A 17518-nucleotide genomic window follows, 5' to 3' on the forward strand; every position below is an offset into this window, starting at 1 on the left:
CTCTCATGGCTAAATCGATGCCTGATGCGTTCCACTCACCCATTTGGTGATTCATATGCATGAAACATCCTCTTTCGCTCTCTCAGACAGTGTTCATTTGGGATCAGCGGGAAGCCATTATAAAACCTGCCAATCTCCGCCGGCTGCAACCTCAGAGCTGAGGTTAAGGGGGCGCATCATCAGCCGATGCGTGCTTCAATAAAGGATAACCTAGATTAAAGATGCAACGCGTTATATCACATGAAAAGGTTGCGTCGGGGTCGAAAAAGACGTGCAACATTAGCTTTGTGTATTTTTAACAGCGGCGCTGTGACACATGCAAACCGCTCCAACAGTCAAGCATCTATAACACACTCACACACTCCGTGCTCACTGCCACGCTTTCCTTTCACTTTGTTCAGTCGAGGTCTTTTGTGTGCATTTTGTCAGTTATCTCATCGCCGCGGCACGACACGCCAACTCTGAAAATGTTGACAAGAGCTGGAGGGGACTATTGATGTGGTCCCCTAAAAGCACCACACACACACACACACACACACACACACACACACACACACACACACACACAATGTAACCCTAATTAATTTCAAAAGTCATCATCTCCTGTGTGAGATAGGAAAACAGACAGCCATCGCCACAGATCACTCAAACCATATCCCCTGAATGTCCTCCTGCCTCCTCCTCATGCTGATGATGCCTCTCATGGAGAGTCTTTATTACCTTTCACAGGTACTGAACGTGTGCCATTGGCTTGAAAAGTTCAACTGAATCTACTTTTTGTCAGAGAGTATAAATTGGAGCATATTTGTCAAGTTGTTTCCCCCATTTTTTTTAAATTTAGATGAAGGTGTTTTGGGACATATTTGTGCGTTCAGACAGAACGCTGCAGACGAAGTAAACGGAGAGAGATTATTAGAAGTCGATCGGCCCACGGCAGAGTGAATCGCTGTGAAGACGTGTCAAGTTCAAAACGTTTCAACTTTTTCCAAAATTTATCCCAGGGCTTAATGGATCTATAAACGTACAAAGATGAGAGGAAGGAGGAGACTGGAGGCAAATAATCGAACCTCAAAGAGCTTCATCATCTGGAGTTGAGATTCAGAGTCTGAGCTGCCACTCAAACACACAGGCGGTGTGACCATTAGCTTACTGGTAACAGCTGGATCTTATATTCCAGGTACGAGCATCTCTGCCTCTGACTGAAGTATTACAAACTATTTAGGACACAGATATCACACACAAAAATTACTTGGTAAGTTTTTCAAAACAAAGTAACATAAGATTAGATACACTTTATTGGCCTCCAATTAGGGTTGGGTTAGGTTCAGAGTTAGGGTTATTTCCTTTTTTATTTTGGCTGTATCTCCGTAACGGTAAGTCATGGAGACTTTGGCTAAAGACTGGCATGTTCAGAAGGGTTTAATTAGGTCAGACTCTACGACCCTCCTTTCCCGAGATATAAGCAAAAAGTTTAGGGGTTAGGTTTAGCACTAGGATTAGGGTTAGGGCTGGGATTAGGGTGATTTCCTTTTTTTATTCTGGCTGTATCTCTGGAACAGTACGTCGTAGAGACTATGGCTAAAGACTGGCACGTTCAGAAGGGTCGAATTAGGTCGCAAGGATACCTTAACTTTAGATATGTGATCAGTAGGAAAAACGGTAATTTTCTACCAAGTAATCAAAATCCTCTCCCGACATAAAGCTGCTAAAATCACGTTTGTTTCCATATCGATGGTTGACGAGGAAAGGACAGCAATTTTTTTCAGAGGTTCAGATTCTGGGAAAAAGGCCAGCGAACAGGTTAGGTTCACAGAGTGCGTTGCCATGGTAACTGACACCGCTTCAAACTTCATCATAGTCCCACCCTGAACACGTCTGCACGCCAATGACAGGCTCGTTGGAGACGAGGCAGGCCTGAGCTGAATCGATAACCGCGATCGCCACACAATGCATGCTGGGTAGCTTTGTGATCCCGACTTGCACGCACTCACGCACACACATAAGAAGAAACAAACGCTGATAATAAATAAAGAGCTTTAAAGTAGATTTATATCCTGTGAACATAGTGAACAGATTTGTACACAACAACAGGACATCCTGTACTTCCATATTTGGATATGTTGCAGTGCTTTCTCGGTAGATGGAAGAATAATCAGTTATCTGGAAGATTCCCATCATGCAGTGCAGTATGTTGTAGATAACTTTGGTGTTGTTTGCCGTCAACAAATACAAAGCAGAGAAAACATTCGGATCCAAAGTGTGAACGATGAAAACCACCAGGATTCAGAGACGTCATCATCTTCTAGAATCAGTGCCGACGCATCAGATTATCAAAATATCAATTATCACCACAACATTTACAAGTTCAAAGTCAGGCTCAACATCAACAATGATCAGCTGTCAATTTCCCATTTGCTCATTGGACATTTCCTTAGCAACGATGAAGAGTCAATAGAAGACGTGAAGTATAGTGATTTCTGTCCCAGTTTAACTTGACCAGAGGAAGACCTTAAACCAGTCCCAGAACTGGGACCAGTCAGATTACTGGTCCCAGTAAACAGCTCTCTGTTTGCCAGGGTTTCTGTTACCATGAACAATGTTCATCATCACTTCCTGTGACATCATGTCCTTCCTTCAGTTGTGCATAATTCTAAGAGAACACACAGAGATGTTAAAGTCAAACACTCGAGAACTGATTCTATTGTCTCTGATCACAATTCAACACTCCTGAATTACTGGATTATAGATTAGAATGTATTTACATCGTCAGTATCCGTTCTACTGATCAGCAACTAATTCATTCACTGATAATCAATAAAACATTATCTTTATGGCCACTGTATATTTATAACCTCTCACATACAAATGTGTCACATCTACAGGAGATTTAAGATTAGTTTTCAACACTCAGATTAATCATTATTGTCTTATTCCTCTATCGATAGTTTCTTCACATCAGCAAAAACATCAAACAATTTATTTAAAAATACCAGCATCATAAAATTCCTAATTAAAAAAAAAAATCACAAGAATCTCAAGACAAACTATCTGAAAGTGACAAACTGCAGGCAACGCCCCGCCCCCGTATCAGATAAGCCCCGCCCCAAGTATGAGATAAGCCACGCCCCTAACATCAGCTGGGCGTCTCTGATGATAAACATCGTCTCCTGGTTGCCGACTCCGGCTCGAGGAAGAATAAAACCTAGAAAACGATCCGTTTACTGCAGAGCGTTACAGTAGAAGCATATTTTAAAAGTATAAATACATACATTAGCAGTATTATAGTCTGAGTGGACGAGACAAACATGCAGAAACCAGCTTCACACTTTTAGATTATAATATTCAAAATTAGTTTACTGCTGATTTAAAAAAAAAAAAATACTTTTTTAGGAGAAATAATACTGAAGTGGAAATAAAATACTTTGAATGTTCTCTTCATATTCCTGTAAATGTAGATTATTATTAAGATTTTAAACTTTAGATATTCTTCACCTCTTTGTCATCACTTCAGTCACAGTTTATAGTTTATAATAAATAATAAAACAGCAGGAATCAACGCGTCTGCGTGGAACGCTGCTCTTCTCTGTTCGCCCAGTATTCACGTTTCCATGACAACAGTCGTGTGTTTACTCTGAGAATGGAAGACAGAACTCTGCTCGGTGCTTTAACTCATCGTTCTTGTACCGAGGTGAACCTGTTGCCCCTAGTAACAACATGCTGTCCACTGACTGGTCAGCTGGCTGTTTGCGACCCCATTATTGCATCTGTGTGTCCGTGTGATGAGCTCAGTGGTCCAGCGGGTCGTCCTGGAACCACCAGGTCGGCGGTTTGATCCCCGGCTCCTGATGTCAAAAGTGTCCTTCTCTCATTGGAGCTTCACAGCAGCTGATGAGGATGAGTTCAAGGTCAAACTTCCTGTTTGTATAACTGAGATTTTTTTTTAAAAAACAGGCTGCCGCTTTCTTTTCTTCATTAACGATCATCTTCTTCCATAGTTTTACTCATCACCACTTCCATTTCTTTTACCTTCCCTTTGTCTCCTCCATGATGATGTCAGAATAGCACACACCGCCTCTGTGATGATGTCAGAACAGCAAACTCCGCCTCTTAGCCGGGCTGCTCACTGGACAGAAACAAAACTGTTTTTTTGATTCAACTGACGTTTAAAAGAATGATGCTTCATATTAGTGAAGTCAGATTTAATTTCTGAGCTTCAAACATCATCCAGGTAAGAGACCAGGTGAGTTCAGGTGAGACCAGGTGAGGCATTAAGGTGTGTTACCTGGATCAGGTGCGTGTGTTGGTTTTGCCGTCTCTCTCTCCAGGTGAATCTCTGGCAGACTGAAGATGGACATCGCTGAAACAACATGCAGTGACCTTGTGATGTCACGGTACACAGTGACATTACAAATTGCAAACAGGGGCCAAAGGTCATGTTTACACTTACTGTCAGGGAGCTTCGTCACTCTGTTTCCAAGGTTACTGAAGTAACCATGACTCATCGACTCGGTTGCTGAGATCCTCTTCTTCCCTTCAAACTAAAGTTGGACGTGATTGGAGAAAAAAATGTTAAACCATATGTATGCCCAATATATTATCTTTCTTATTATTATGACTACTATTATTATCATCATCATCACCGTCGTTAAGAGTTACTCCAGTGTAGTATTAATGTTTCTAATTTGGTTCATATTCTCAAATGACATTTGATTTCACTAACCTGCAGGAATTTAGACAACAGGTCCACTCCTTCACTGCTGAGCCTGAATAACACACACACACACACACACACACACACACACACACACACACACACACACACACACACACACACACACACACACACACACACACACACACACACACAGTCAAATGTGACTTCAGCCAAGTTTATATGGCATTTTTACACAGACTCGTACTACAGGTGTGTACCTGGGGGTCTGGTTAGTACTACAGGTGTGTACCTGGGGGTCTGGTTAGTACTACAGGTGTGTACCTGGGGGTCTAGTTACTGTGAGTACTACAGGTGTGTACCTGGGGGTCTGGTTACTGTGAGTACTACAGGTGTGTACCTGGGGGTCTGGTTAGTACTACAGGTGTGTACCTGGGGGTCTGGTTACTGTGAGTACTACAGGTGTGTACCTGGGGGTCTGGTTACTGTGAGTACTACAGGTGTGTACCTGGGGGTCTGGTTACTGTGAGTACTACAGGTGTGTACCTGGGGGTCTGGTTACTGTGAGTACTACAGGTGTGTACCTGGGGGTCTGGTTAGTACTACAGGTGTGTACCTGGGGGTCTGGTTACTGTGAGTACTACAGGTGTGTACCTGGGGGTCTGGTTACTGTGAGTACTACAGGTGTGTACCTGGGGGTCTGGTTACTGTGAGTACTACAGGTGTGTACCTGGGGGTCTGGTTACTGTGAGTACTACAGGTGTGTACCTGGGGGTCTGGTTACTGTGAGTACTACAGGTGTGTACCTGGGGGTCTGGTTACTGTGAGTACTACAGGTGTGTACCTGGGGGTCTGGTTACTGCGAGTACTACAGGTGTGTACCTAGGGGTCTGGTTAGTACTACAGGTGTGTACCTGGGGGTCTGGTTAGTACTACAGGTGTGTACCTGGGGGTCTGGTTAATACTACAGGTGTGTACCTGGGGGTCTGGTTTCTGTGAGTACTACAGGTGTGTACCTGGGGGTCTGGTTACTGTGAGTACTACAGGTGTGTACCTGGGGGTCTGGTTACTGTGAGTACTACAGGTGTGTACCTGGGGGTCTGGTTACTGTGAGTACTACAGGTGTGTACCTGGGGGTCTGGTTACTGCGAGTACTACAGGTGTGTACCTAGGGGTCTGGTTAGTACTACAGGTATGTACCTGGGGGTCTGGTTTCTGTGAGTACTACAGGTGTGTACCTGGGGGTCTGGTTACTGTGAGTACTACAGGTGTGTACCTGGGGGTCTGGTTTCTGTGAGTACTACAGGTGTGTACCTGGGGGTCGGGTTAATACTACAGGTGTGTACCTGGGGGTCTGGTTACTGTGAGTACTACAGGTGTGTACCTAGGGGTCTGGTTAGTACTACAGGTATGTACCTGGGGGTCTGGTTTCTGTGAGTACTACAGGTGTGTACCTGGGGGTCTGGTTAGTACTACAGGTGTGTACCTGGGGGTCTGGTTACTGTGAGTACTACAGGTGTGTACCTGGGAGTCTGGTTAATACTACAGGTGTGTACCTGGGGGTCTGGTTACTGTGAGTACTACAGGTGTGTACCTGGGGGTCTGGTTACCCAGTCTCTCTGCTCTGTACTGAGGATAGCTGTGAGCCACAAACTCGTCATTGGAACTGATCCCAGGCCAGCTCTGCTCCGTGGGAGTACCTGGATAAGAAACACACTCAGTACATATCAAACACAATGAGAACACATGGACGTGTAGACAGCAGCTGATTGGTCGTTACCCAGGAGTTTGAAGATGAAGTGAAGCTCCTCCTCCACGGTGGAACCGGGAAACAGAGGTCGACCTGTCATCATCTCATAGAAGATACAGCCAACACCCCTAGAGGCAGACAGACAGGCAGAGAGACAGAGAGAGACAGGCAGAGTGAGAGACAGGCAGATAGACAGAGAGACAGACAGAGAGAGAGACAGACAGAGTGAGAGACAGACATATAGACAGAGAGCTGGATGTTTCTGCAGCTTTTGATATCATTGATGATGAGTTCACGTTATAGTTTCTCTCTGTCTGCGTTTTAACATTATGATGGATTACGAGTTATTTGTGTGATAAAAGGTTAAACTCCTAATGACCTTCATGTAGTACAAACATCTCCATGTATGCTGTACGTACACTACTCAAGGAGATGAAGGAGAACACTTCATCACCTCAGGCTGACTAGTAGTAGTAGTAGTAGTAGGGGTGGGGGGGGGAAAGTATTCTTCGATGCATCGTGATGCGGAAGTGGAAAATGAAAAAGTGTGTGGTCTCTGAATGACAAGGAATTAGAACTACTAGAATGTTTCTTCAGTAAATGTATTACTTTTGATTTATTAGACACCATTTGACGAAAAAAAAAAAAGTTAAACAATTGTAAAACACATAATTTAGAAAAATTAAAAACGGAAAACAGGGAATTTGGGAAAAATTGAATGGAATCTGGAAAAATTCCAACAGATTTGATAGGGCCCTAAGTAGTAGTACTAGTACTAACCACATGTCGATGTGAGTGGAGTAGTCGGTGCTGCCCAGCAGGATGTCCGGCGGCCGGTACCACAGCGTCACCACCTCGTTAGAGTACGTCTTCGTTGGGATGGACTTGGCTCGAGCCAGACCTGAAACACATCGTCACTGTGTTTACACCAGAAACAGGAGTCATGTGGATCTGGTGCCATCCTCAGATCCACCATCAACTCCACAGATTAGTCGATTTGAAGTGAGGATGTTAAAGCTGTTAAAGTGAACTGTCGAGTCTCTGGGATGATGTGATTATCACAATAAAAGGTTAAATGCTCATTTAACTGCCGGGATCTGATGGATATCATCACTCAGTGTACCAAAACTCTTTTTATCAACGTCAACATTAAAAAAAAATCACATTTTAAAGAGACAGTGTGTAGGATTTACTCCCATCTAGTGGTGAAATTGTATTTTGCAGTCAGACGAATAGTGCTCTCTAGCGTACCGCTTTGTTGCAACTCTTTTTTTTTTTTAAATGTCTTCAAATCGTTTTAATTTTACATTTTTAATGGACATAACATATATTTACATGTTAGCAAGTGAGCTAACAGATGCAGCGAACTCACCAAAGTCTGCCAGTTTGAGTTCTCCTCGATCGTTGATCAGAAGGTTCTGAGGTTTCAGGTCTCGGTGGAGAACTTTCCTCCGGTGACAGTAGGACAAACCTCGCAGCAACTGGTACAGAAACAGCTGAGGAGACACAAACCAGCAACTGAGCAACTTCGTAGTGGAATATAGTATTGGTGGAAACCCTGACAGAGTCAAAATATGCTGCGAACCGGACCGTTTCAATAGAACTTTGCCTTGTGGCGCAACTTTTCCTCATCGTGCATATTTACACACTGACAGTGGAAAAAGGAGTTCACAGCGTTGCCATGAAACCCTTTCTGACGAGTGTGGGGCAAGTCAGAGTTTTATATAGAGTTTACAGAGAACATGGAGGAGGTGTGATGAGTGGATTTGCATTGACTCAATACACGTCTGCTTCCGAGAGAAAGGGACTTCCTGACCAACCACACTTATCTAACCTGAATGACATTCTGATGTCATTGCTGTAGATCCTGGGGATGGGGATCGTTGTCCGCCGGCAGATTTAACGAGCTCAAAGCGTAGATCCGAAGAAGATAAAAACGCCGGTAGTTGCTCGTACAAGGCCGCCATTAAACGCATCGACATGTTTATGATGCACAGCAACTTTGCTTGATGTAGAGTGATTAAACCTCATCTGAACCCGCCACAGAATTAGACCTGAAGAGTTTTCTTCCACAATGGTATCCGACAGAGGCAAGATGATCCCCACTGAAGGGGTTGAATTACCAGAAGGCAACATAGCAGATGTCCAGGACAGATACAGATATCTTGGAGCCCGGCAAGGAAATGGAAATCATGAAGAGGCTACAAGAAAGTCAGCCACAGCCAAATACCTGAACAGAGTAAGACAAGTCCTGAAAAGTCAGCAGAATGGTAAGAAGAGATAGAGCAGCCCACTGATATCAAGACAATAAAGCTCCTCACCAGGAATGGAGGGTTTCACCCCAAGTCCAGCATTCTAAGCACTCTGTCGGACACTAAGAGGAAGGAGGGAGGCCGAGGACTAGTGAGCATCAGAGCCACTATCCAGGATGAAACAAAGATCCAGGAGTATATCGGGAAGATGGCCCCAAGTGATGAACTGCCCCTGTGACAGTCCAGCACACCCCAGCAGGGTGTAAGATGCAGGACGGTACAGCTACATGGAGCACCATAACCAAGTGGCTGGCAGAGTGTACAGGAACATCTGTGCCGACTATTAAGGGCTGGAAGTCCCGAGTTAGGACACCTCCAAAGGTGGTTGAGCATGACCGAGCTAAGATCCTGTGGGACCTCCAGATCCAGACTGATAAACTGGTGATGGCTAATCGACCAGACATAGTGGAGGTGGACCAACACCAGAGGACAGCAGTAGTGATAGATGTAGGTTTCTCAAGAGAGAGCAACATCAGGAAGAAGTTCTAAAAATACCAAGAAAGAGGAGCTAGAAAAGATGTGGAAAGTAAAGTGGTAGACATCAGTGGCAATCGGAGCACTGGGGGCTGTAACACCAATACTGGGACAGTGGAACCAGCAGAGTCCAGGATCAACATCCCAGATCTCTGTCCAGAAGAGCAGCAGACAGCAGTAGCAGCAACAGAAACATTAACGTTTTCTCACCTTGACATTGTGAACGTTGATGATGTTTCCACAGTCATCCAGATATTGTTTCAGATCTTTGTCCTGAAACACAACGAGCATGAGGAGAGGATCAATACAAAGAATAATGCAATGTGTGTGTGTGTGTGTGTGTGTGTGTGTGTGTGTGTGTGTGTGTGTGTGTGTGTGTGTGTGAGAGAGTGTGTGTGTGTCTTACCAGATACTCAAACACCAGTGTGAGGGACTTCTGTGTGTGAATGATGTCATGGAGGGTGACGATGTTGGCGTGTTTGAGATCCTTCAACAGAGACACTGAGGAAGAACACACAACACATTAATACACAAACACACAACACATTAATATCTACTACAATACTTCCGTAGTACAATGTACTAGTTCCGTAGTAGTACCTTCTCTGATAGCAGTACATGGAGCGCCCTCTTCATGTTCCAGTCGAATCTCCTTCAGAGCCACCAGATTATCAGTCAGTTTGCTTCGGCCTTTATACACTGTAGCGTAGGTCCCCTACAGAAAGACAGGTAGAGACAGAGACAGGTGAGAGAGAGACGGGTAGAAAGCGACATGTGATACAGCTGGAGAGAGACCGGTGAGAGACAGATGGATAGAGGCAGGTAGACAGGGACAGGTGAAGAGACAGGTGAAAGACAGACCTGCATGGAGACACAGGTTACAGAGAGACAGGTGAGACTGGTAGACAGATGAGAGACAGGTGGGCAGGGAGACAGCTAGAGAGGGAGATAAGTGAAACAGACAGCTAGAGATGAGAGAGGTTTGTCTGTTTACATCAACACAAACAATCAGGTGAGTCCTTACCTCCCCCAGTTTGTCCAGTTTGATGTAGGTCTCCAGTTTCCCAAAACCAATCTCTGACTGCAGACAGCGAGAGAGACAGGCCGTCAGAGAGACAGACCGTCAGTCAGACAGGCAGTCAGAGAGACAGGTAGATATATCATAATAAAAATCAATACAAAAAAATAAGAGAATAATTGACTTCAATGTGAAACAGGTACAATAGAACCAGGTAGAGTAGAAACAGGTACAATAGAAATGGGTAGAGTAGAAGCTGGTAGAGTAGAAACAGACCAGAGACACTCTGCGCAGCCGTCTGCTGATTGGCTGCTCAAACAGAGCTGGACCAATCACATTAAACTTCTCCAGGTAACCGTCCGGAAGACGAATGTCGGCCGGTAATGAGAGACGTTTGTTAATGTCCTGAAAGACAAGACAGGAGGACAGACAGGGACAGACACAGACAGGAGACACATGAAGACCATCCCTCTGACTACGTCAATTTAGAAGCTGTTTCGTTACAGCAGGTGACTGTTTATCTTTAAAACACATAAGGGGGTACTGTGAAGTACCAGACATGGTCCCCGACCAGCCGGACTGGCCAGTAGCCTGTGTCAATATCTGCGTTAGTGTGTGTTACTGTGTATGTATTAGTGTGTGTAACTGTATGAATGTATGATACTGTGTGTGTACCTCTGTCAAGATCTTCTTGGGTCTCAGTCTCACTCTAACTGGACTCTGAACATCGTCTGAAGAAGAAACTGGATCACTTTCTCCATCTGAACTCATCTTGACGTCCTCGTGGACGATCTCTGAGAATACGCCAAGAAATACACACAGACAACATGTAACATGACAACAGATTGGCAGTACTAGTACCCAGTCGGGCCGTATAGTTCAAGAATAGTGCAGTATTTATACGTGTATTTGCAGTAGTAGTACCCAGTCGAGCCGTACGGTTCAGATATTGTGCAGTATTTATACGTACATTTGCAATACTAGTACCCAGTCGAGCTGTACAGTTCAGGTATAGCGCAGTATTTATACGTACATTTGCAATACTAGTACCCAGTCGAGCTGTACAGTTCAGGTATAGCGCAGTATTTATACGTGTATTTGTAGTACAAGTACCCAGTCGAGCCATATGGTTCAGGAATAGTGCAGTATTTATATGTGTTTTTGCAGTACTAGTACCCAGTCGAGCCATATAGTTCAGGAATAGTTCAGTATTTATATGTGTATTTGCAGTTCTAGTACCCAGTCGAGCTGTATAGTTCAAGAATAGTGCAGTATTTATACGTGTATTTGCAGTACTAGTACCCAGTCGAGCCATATAGTTCAGGAATAGTTCAGTATTTATATGTGTATTTGCAGTTCTAGTACCCAGTCGAGCTGTATAGTTCAAGAATAGTGCAGTATTTATACGTGTCTTTGCAGTTCTAGTACCCAGTCGAGCTGTATAGTTCAAGAATAGTGCAGTATTTATACGTGTATTTGCAGTTCTAGTACCCAGTCGAGCCGTATGGTTCAGGTAGGAGCTCAGGCTGCGTCCGAGGCCTCGAGGTTTCCTCAGTGAGCTGCTGTACGACTGAAGAAGAGACTGAACCGAAGAAGAAGAACCTCGAACCTTCAAACCTCCAGAAGAACCACGAAGAGATGCAACCTCTGATGGAGGGATGATGATGAAGGGGGGTGATGATGGAGGGGGGGTGATTGGTTGATTAAGAGGAATAATGTGAAGAATAAGAAAATAAAAATGTGTCATAAGATCAGAGCAGCAGATAGATTGATTGATTGATTGATTGGTTGATAGAAAGTACCAACAGACAAACAATTCAAATAATTTATCCAACCAAACAATCAGAGCAGAGGGGGGAGTCAAGCATATTTGTTCCAACAGCATTGTGATGTCACTATGATTTCACTGACAGCAGAGTGTGTGTGTGTGTGTGTGTGTGTGTGTGTGTGTGTGTGTGTGTGTGTGTGTGTGTGTGTTACCCGAGTCACTGTGTGATGTAACTTCCTGGTTGATCGTGTCACTCAGTGTCCTGTCCCTCCCCCCTCCCCTCCCCAATGTGAGTGACAGCTGCCGTTTGATCTTCCTCATCCTCTCCATGAGGGGTGGGTGAGGGGGCAGGGGGGGGGCGGGGGGTTGAGAGGGGCGGCGCAGCCAGCCTGGAGACCACACCTGGACAGGTAAACAAAATACAAGTTTTAATATCATCATCATCATCATCATCATGCATCCTTTCAGTGTCAGGAATCAGGTTGTTGATAAAGTTATGAGCCGAGTTCCATGAAGCGCCTGCAGACGTGATCAGACAAAACCTAGAGATATCTGTAAACTCCATGAAGACACTCAGTGGACGGTGGAGAGAAACCAAGATGCTTCCAAACTGAAGGAGGGTTCCTCTGGTCTTGGATCATGCAGCAGGTTTCCTCTCTGGAGCGAGTAGGAGCGTACCGCTGATTGGACGACACCTGCAGGTGAGTCTGACGGTTGGTGACGATTTCATCAACCAGGGGTCCAGGGCAGACCCTCCATCTCCTAATAAAATAAGTCCTCATGGGAATAGAGTCCAGTGCTGCTGGATCAGTATCAATACTAACAGTAGTAGTAGTATTAGCAGTAGCAGTATCAATACCAACAGTTTTAGTAGTAGTAGTAGTTTTAGCAGTAGTAGTAGTATTAGCAGTAGTAGAATTAACAGTATTAGCAGATGTAGTAGTATTAGCAATAGTAGTATTAGCAGTCATAGTAGTAGTATTTGCAGTAGTAGTATTAGCAGTCATAGTAGTAGTATTTGCAGTAGTAGTATTAGCAGTCATAGTAGTATTTGCAGTAGTAGTATTAGCAGTAGTAGAATTAAAAAGTAGTAGCAGTAGCACTAGTAGTAGCAGTATTAGCACTAGTAGTAGCAGTATTAGCAGTAGTAGTAGCACTAGTAGTAGCAGTATTAGCAGTAGTAGTAATATTAGCAGTAGTAGCAGTATTAGCAGTAGTAGTAATATTAGCAGTAGTAGCAGTATTAGCAGTAGTAGTAGCACTAGTAGTAGCAGTATTAGCAGTAGTAGTAATATTAGCAGTAGTAGCAGTATTAGCAGTAGTAGTAATATTAGCAGTAGTAGTAGTATTAGCAGTAGTACTCCATGGTGATATCACAGCTGTGGGATCAGACTCCCTGTGATTGGTTTAGAGCTCCCAGAGTAAGAACTGAACGGGACTTATTTTTCCTGTGTGCTCTCTGTATCACTGGGGGACCCGTCTACGTCCTGTGTGCTCTCTGTATCACTGGGGGACCCGTCTACGTCCTGTGTGCTCGCTGCATCACTGGGGGACCCGTCTACGTCCTGTGTGCTCGCTGCATCACTGGGGGACCCGTCTACGTCCTGTATGCTCTCTGCATCATTGGGGGATGCGTCTACATCCTGTGTGCTGTCTGTATCAGTGAAGACGGGTCCCGTCTACGACCTGCAGTAAATGTCCTCGGAGCAGGTTTAGCTCCGGTTCCGTTAACAGCTCCGTCAGTTTATAATGAAACGGTTCCGGTAACACGGCGGGCTCTTTACTCACTGGGAGGGTCTGTCTCGGTCTGTCCCGGGTTGTCTTTGGCTCGGTTCAGTCTGAAAGATTCTCGGGTCTTTCTGGCTCCCAGAAATCTGCAGCCATGTTGCTGCTCCGCTCCGCCGGTGCTTCCTGACGGAGACACTCAGCGCACCGTCAGTGACGTCACAGCGCGTCGGGAAAACACGATGCATAAATGAAAGACGTTTATTTTAAACAAATTAAATAACATAAACGTTCATAATAATTTCAGTTTGTTGAAGATTTTAATTTTGTATAAACAAAAAAAAAGGAAATAAGTATTAAAGTTAAAGACGAGCAACTGATTTCATTATTGATTATTTTGACTTCCTCTATCCAAACTTTATTTCCATGTTGATTGATTAACATTAAATATTGTCATGTTGTCTGCTGTGAGCACTGAATGGAGATTTAAGTCCAGCAGGTTATTCCAGAGTCCACCAGGTTATTCCAGAGTCCACCAGAGTCCAGGATGGAGTATCAGAGACAGGAAGTGACGGCAGGACTTCACAGGTTGCCTTCGGCCCAGCAGACAAGAAGTGGCGAGGGTAAAGATCAACAGATATTATGATGATGTGATCATTGCTCCGTCGCTGTGATGTCATCCAGTCACAGATATATTAGAATAAACAATATTAGACTAAACTTTATTCATAAAGAGTTTCTCTTTAACTAAATACTATCAAGGTCACTCTGAGGATCAGCAGCTGGCAGACGATTGGACGGTGTGTGTCCGGGGTCGTTTGCTGGCTCGCTCTTCTAATTGGACGACGTCTCTGAATCCCTCAGAGGTGATCTGGTATTGGACGGTGGCCCCCCTGTGGTCTGGCGATTTAAAGATGGCTGCTAGTCGCTGTGTCCCTGCCCAGTGGAGGAGGAGCCGGATGGTGGGGGCGTGGCCCCAGCTCTCCCCGAGGGCAGGCACCATTTGTGATTGGCCCTCCTGCAGCCGGGTGGTCATCTGGTTGGTCATCAACACGGCAATGTCGTGACTGGTTGCCATGGCAATGAGCTGCTGGGCTAGGCCATTGAGGAGGCGTGTCCTCTGTGACAGGTCATCAAAAGGCTGTCGGAATGGAAACGCCACACTGTCAATCACCAGGAGGCGGACCTTCGGGTGCTCAGACAGGAAGTCAGGCAGCAGATGGATCTCTGCCAGCAGCTCCACGTAGTCATGGCAACGCACCTGACAGAGGTGACAAAGAGAATCAGAGCCACTACAGCAACAGTCCGTTACCATGACGAGCATCATTATTACCAGGAATATGTTGGACAGGATGGTTTCCACGGTGAAGGTTGTCATGGCGACTCCCTGCTCATCATCTTCCACCAATAAGGAGCAGTGTTGGACGACAGCAGCTGCAATGTCGACGACTCTCTGAAGCATGAAGCTGCCCTCGGTGTCGATGTAGACCACCTGACCCCCGAGGCCCCCGAAACACGGGGGCACCTGAACGTCCACCGCCAGCTGCAGGCTGAGACGATGATGCAACTTTATTTATCAGTCACCACCAGACCAGTTCAGACCAAAGACTGGACCAGTACAGACCAAAGACTCACCACCGGACCAGTTCAGACCAAAGACTGGACCAGTACAGACCAATGACTCACCACCGGAACAGTACAGACCAAAGACTCACCATTGGGCCAGTACAGACCAAAGACTCACCACCGGACCAGTGCAGACCAAAGACTACTTCCTGCTCTTATGTTCTCACGGTTTCTTATCTATTTATCTGATCAATCGATCACCATATCAAGTATGTATCAGTATTAACTGTCTCACCACAGTTGTGTCTTCCCAACTCCTGGAGCTCCACAGATTTCTGTTGTCTTTCCAATGGGAAGTCCACCTCCCAGAGCCGAGTCCAGCTGAGAGGAGAATGTCACGATGCTCCTGAGATCCTCCTCCTTCTTTAGGAGCTCCAGAGCTGTTAGAGACATGGAGGAGGAGGAGGTGGAGGAGGCGGAGGGGCCTTCATCACCTCCTCCGCTTCCTCTCCTCACAGCCTGCAGCACCTCCAAGGCCTCCTGCTGCGATAGTCTGGTCTCTGAAAGCAACATAAACAACACAACAGTAAGCATCACTAAAGAGTAAACAACACTAAATAACAGTAAACATCATGAAATAACAGCAAACATCACTAAACAACAGTAAACGTCACTAAATAGCAAACATCACTAAACAACAGTAAACGTCACTAAATAGCAAACATCACTAAACAACAGTAAACGTCACTAAATAGCAAACATCACTAAACAACAGTAAACGTCACTAAACAAGAGCCAACATCACTAAACAACAGTAAACGTCACTAAACAAGAGCCAACATCACTAAATAGCAAACATCACTAAACAACAGTAAACGTCACTAAACAACAGTAAACGTCACTAAATAGCAAACATCACTAAACAACAGTAAACGTCACTAAACAACAGTAAACGTCACTAAATAGCAAACATCACTAAACAACAGTAAACGTCACTAAACAAGAGCCAACATCACTAAATAGCAAACATCACTAAACAACAGTAAACGTACTAAACAAGAGCCAACGTCACTAAATAGCAAACATCACTAAACAACAGTAAACGTCACTAAACAACAGTAAACGTCACTAAATAGCAAACATCACTAAACAACAGTAAACGTCACTAAACAACAGTAAACGTCACTAAATAGCAAACATCACTAAACAACAGTAAACTTCACTAAATAGCAAACATCACTAAACAACAGTAAACGTCACTAAACAACAGTAAACATCCCTAAATAGCAAACATCACTAAACAACAGTAAACGTCACTAAACAACAGTAAACGTCACTAAATAGCAAACATCACTAAACAACAGTAAACGTCACTAAACAAGAGCCAACATCACTAAAGAGTAAACATCACTAAACATCACCACCATCCCGGCCGCTAAATCGGTGTTTTTTGACCGGAGTCTGGTGACGGTGGCGGTGAGTATAACGTTACCGTTGGTGAGTTGTAGCGGCTTGATGTTCAGCAGGTCTGCGGTGAACTGGAAGCCAGCGTTGACCAGTTTCGTCTTCACACTGGGACTCAGAAACAAACTGGATATTGACCTCTGCATCGTCACTGCTAACTGCTAACGTTAGCTTCCACTTCAAAACATCCCGCCTGACAGGCATCCCAGCATGCCTTTGTCACACACGTGGCTACACTTCAGGTTTGGCTTTTCAAAATAAAGCAGATTAAAAATTTAAGAAGATTAAAAATGTATGCCCAATCCCAATGAACATAAATATATAAACGTAAATATATATATATATATATATTTCAGTCTGTTAAAATGTGACAAAACACGCGTCTTCTTTTATTTACTTTTATTATTTATTATCTGTAGAAATGTAGTTCATAACACAGGACGTTTAGTTAAATATATTAACAATAATGCTTTTCTCTTCATTGTCAAAACAGATCAAATCAGCTGTAGCAGATGAGTTCATTAAACCAGGCGATGCTTTATTTTAGACGCCCTGAAAAGGGAATTAATTCATTTTTTTCCCATTCACTTTCATTCACTTTTTTTTAAATCAGCTGATGAACTGAAAACAACTAAACTTTATAAAAGTCATTACTTTGTCTTGGTAACCCAAACAAATTATGGACATACTATACTATTCCATATCATTATACTTACCCTAACCCTCACTATGAAATATCACACTATACTATGATATATCACATTATACT

General features: G+C 44.2%; 2 protein-coding genes across 3 annotated transcripts; both read right to left on the reverse strand.

Annotated features, from left to right (window-relative positions):
* Window positions 1–2020: 2020 nt before the first annotated feature.
* On the reverse strand, window positions 2021–13917 carry cdk16 (cyclin dependent kinase 16). Of its 2 annotated transcripts, XR_014597569.1 has the most exons (18): window positions 13783–13917; window positions 12207–12396; window positions 11718–11873; window positions 10902–11020; window positions 10503–10631; window positions 10233–10289; window positions 9809–9923; window positions 9615–9709; window positions 9419–9481; window positions 7795–7918; window positions 7203–7323; window positions 6453–6550; window positions 6267–6372; window positions 4721–4763; window positions 4448–4538; window positions 4283–4357; window positions 4027–4123; window positions 2021–3885 (listed from the first exon to the last, which is right to left on the reverse strand). XR_014597569.1 is itself a non-coding variant. In XM_084014941.1 (17 exons), the coding sequence occupies exons 2-17, from the start codon at window positions 12322–12324 to the stop codon at window positions 4086–4088; spliced, it is 1548 nt and encodes a 515-aa protein (XP_083871067.1). In that variant the 5' UTR covers window positions 12325–12396; window positions 13783–13917; the 3' UTR covers window positions 2021–4085. The 2 variants fall into 2 exon arrangements, 1 of the variants encoding a protein (XP_083871067.1); XM_084014941.1 differs by having other exon boundaries at window positions 2021–4123.
* Window positions 13918–14033: 116 nt separating this feature from the next.
* Window positions 14034–16914, reverse strand: rad51c (RAD51 paralog C). Its single transcript, XM_084015197.1, has 4 exons — window positions 16778–16914; window positions 15581–15845; window positions 15053–15269; window positions 14034–14980 (listed from the first exon to the last, which is right to left on the reverse strand). The coding sequence occupies exons 1-4, from the start codon at window positions 16893–16895 to the stop codon at window positions 14495–14497; spliced, it is 1086 nt and encodes a 361-aa protein (XP_083871323.1). The 5' UTR covers window positions 16896–16914; the 3' UTR covers window positions 14034–14494.
* Between the last annotated feature and the right edge of the window lie 604 nt (window positions 16915–17518).

This window comes from Eutrigla gurnardus (genome assembly GCF_963514095.1).
Source record: "Eutrigla gurnardus genome assembly, chromosome: 8".
Classification (NCBI taxonomy): Eukaryota; Metazoa; Chordata; class Actinopteri; order Perciformes; family Triglidae; genus Eutrigla; species Eutrigla gurnardus.

Bases quoted from the DNA above. Each gene is read 5' to 3' on its own strand.
- cdk16 (XM_084014941.1), bottom strand. From the start codon at position 12,324: ATGGAGAGGATGAGGAAGATCAAACGGCAGCTGTCACTCACATTGGGG. The intron at 7,324-7,794 runs GTGAGTTCGCTG...GATGTGTTTCAG, and splicing joins ACTCAAACTGGCAGACTTTG to GTCTGGCTCGAGCCAAGTCC. The intron at 4,124-4,282 runs GTAACACACCTT...GTTTCTGTCCAG, and splicing joins AACACACGCACCTGATCCAG to TGAGCAGCCCGGCTAAGAGG.
- rad51c (XM_084015197.1), bottom strand. From the start codon at position 16,895: ATGCAGAGGTCAATATCCAGTTTGTTTCTGAGTCCCAGTGTGAAGACG. The intron at 15,846-16,777 runs GTAACGTTATAC...TGTTGCTTTCAG, and splicing joins GCCGCTACAACTCACCAACG to AGACCAGACTATCGCAGCAG. The intron at 14,981-15,052 runs GTAATAATGATG...CACCTCTGTCAG, and splicing joins TCCTGTCCAACATATTCCTG to GTGCGTTGCCATGACTACGT.